This window comes from Oratosquilla oratoria, chromosome 6, assembly GCF_046742065.1.
Source record: "Oratosquilla oratoria isolate Oo_2021 chromosome 6, ASM4674206v1, whole genome shotgun sequence".
In the NCBI taxonomy this organism is placed as follows: domain Eukaryota; kingdom Metazoa; phylum Arthropoda; class Malacostraca; order Stomatopoda; family Squillidae; genus Oratosquilla; species Oratosquilla oratoria.
This window is the reverse complement of record NC_134782.1, coordinates 23,541,963-23,544,462: the sequence shown is the minus strand read 5'-3', so window position 1 is coordinate 23,544,462 and position 2,500 is coordinate 23,541,963. Positions and strand designations below refer to the sequence as shown.

At 46.6% G+C, this 2,500-nt stretch overlaps 1 protein-coding gene across 2 annotated transcripts in view; it reads right to left on the bottom strand.

The window, feature by feature from the left end:
- SiaT (beta-galactoside-a-2,6-sialyltransferase) overlaps window positions 1-2,500 on the bottom strand; it is a 16,025-nt gene that overhangs the window by 5,856 nt on the left and 7,669 nt on the right. For both annotated transcript variants that reach the window (XM_076186589.1, XM_076186588.1), the window contains exons 3-4: window positions 1,562-1,785; window positions 140-389 (exon numbers count right to left, since the gene is read on the bottom strand). In XM_076186589.1, coding sequence (XP_076042704.1) covers window positions 140-389; window positions 1,562-1,785 — 474 coding nt within the window. The remainder of the gene's footprint in view (window positions 1-139; window positions 390-1,561; window positions 1,786-2,500) is intronic.

Below are 2,500 nucleotides of genomic sequence, written 5' to 3'. Positions count from 1 at the left end.
TCGTGACTTTGGTACCATTCTGATTTTTTTTTTTTTTTTTTTCCACCCAGGGGTTCGAATTCGGGTCGCCTTCTTGTGATGCGAGAGCGTTGCCCCTGAGCCACCGGAAGGCCTGAAGAGTCGAGACAAAAGAACCCACCTATGAAGGAGCCAAGCTTGGATCCTCGCAGGGACGCGGCGCTGGAGACGACTGCGCAGGTGTTGAAGGAACGTCCTTCGAAGACACTGAAGGTGGGGAAATATTTGGCGACGCCCTCCGAAGTAAAGGGTTCGTCTCCGTCCCGGAGGGTCCTGATGTCCACGCCCTTGAAGCGACAGGCCAGGCGTTCACGGTCCAGCTCTCCTCTAAGGCGGGCGCCTTTGTATTTGACACCATATTTGTTCTCGTGCTGAGGAACGGAAGAAAAGAAAATGTGAGTGACATGTTGCCACGCTTCGTCCGTTTTCTTTTTAATTGGGCTATGCGAGTATGCACCTTCCGTTCCTATTACACAGTCCATTTTCTAAGTGAAACACATCATCCTTTTTATTGTAAGACTAACAGTGAGTTGAAATATCGAATAACTAATAACTCAAGTTATATTTTGTATATTGCATTCAGTAGGTGACTTTTGCTGGTGGTTGTAAACAGGATTAGTTTTGTGTACAGGCCTACTCCGTGCACTTGAAATCTCCACTTTCCAATTATGCCTAAACACCTTCATTTTACACTTTCTCCAGAGCCCCTCCCTTATGGGATGGGGGATTTTCAGGGGTCCCTAACATTCACGGATGCATGTATCAAGACATATACGGATAGTTGCCTGAACTTACAGTCTCCAAAAAGACACAAGGCGCGGAGTGATCTAATTGAGGTATTCAAATGGATCAAGGGCTTTAACAAGGGTGATACAAACAAGGTCATCATATCAAGACAACAGGGCAGGACTCGCAGTAATGGATTTAGATTGGACAAATTTAGTTTCAAGAAGGAAATGGGTAAGAACTGGTTTACCAACAGGATGGTCAACGAATGGAATATACTTAATCACCCCGTAGTGAGGGCTAAAACTATCGTTTGTTTTAAGAAAAGGTTAGACAGTTTTATGGATGGGGATGACAGGTGATAATGGACATAAAACTGCTTAGTGTAGGCCATATGGTCTCTTGCAGTCTCCTTCATTCTTACGTGTGTGTGTGTGTGTGTGTGTGTGTGTGTGTGTGTGTGTGTATTTGTGTGAGTGAGTGTGTGTTTGTTTAAGTGTGTGTGTGTGTGTACGTGAATATGTATATATATATATATATATATATATATATATATATATATATATATGTGTGTGTGTGTGTGTGTGTGTGTGTGTGTGTGTGTGTGTGTGTGTGTGTGTGTGTGTGTGTGTGTGTGTGTGTGTGTGTGTGTGTGTGTGTGTGTGTGTGTGTGTGTGTGTGTTTAAGTGCGCGCGCGTGTGTGTGTAGATGTGCATGATAAAACTTTGATTCACGTAAACGTTAAAAAATCTGACTCTGCTCAAGGCTTAGATGTGAGAACGAAAATCTCGAACTCGCCCGAGCTGGAGAACCCTACCTTGAAAAGTATGTTTCCGCCGTCCATCTGCGCAGTCCGCAGTTGCACGGTGAGCTGGGACTTGTGCCTGGCCACCTGCTTGAGGAGGATGCGGCGTGGCAGAGGCGTCGTCGCCGGCGGCGCCGTCACGTTGCTTGGAGGTCGTACTTCGTCGTCAGAGTGGCGGTGGAAGAGGGGACGCCCTTTCCGTACCTGCACCTCCTCCAGGACGAAGGAGCCGCCTCCTATTGGGCAAGAGATGCGAGCCATCGAGAGAGAGCGTTTCAAGTCGTCACACCTCCATTGGTTGCAGGTTGTAGGGTCCCACATTTCAATGCTTCTTCGCTATTTCGTACGATTCACTTTTTACCTATGGTTTTTACCGCCCCTAAGTCTGATACAATCGTGCTCTATTTAGAATACTTTTATATAAAAACCATTCAAAGTCATTCTTAGGTACAAACATATACCAAGGACTCCCCCTCCCCCTTACAAGTGAGGTAGCCAAAGTCAAAGGCAAGAATCCATTTCCACCTTTTCATTCCCATATACTCCACTCCCATTCATCATCCCTCCCTCTTTTCTTAGCTCTTCCTGGATGACAGGTCATCCCTGCATCTTGCCCACTGCCCTGGGTCAGAAGCAATATAGCAAGACACATCACATCCACAGCAAGGTCGCTTCATTTAATTGGCGACCCCTCATCTCTGTCCCCTCATGCAGAAAAATAGAAGACGGGGAGAAATCCCTTCGGGCTGCGTCAAAATATCATTCACACATACTCCCTCATCCCCCCATCCTCCACCCACTCCCTTCCATGCATCACAGCACCATCCATACACAACAATTTTCCACTCACTCCTATCCTCTGTCTCTTCCCTTCCTTCCTCAACAGACATTCCTCTCTTTCCCAATGCCCCTTTTACACCATCCATCCATCTCATCCTTGGTCGACCCCTC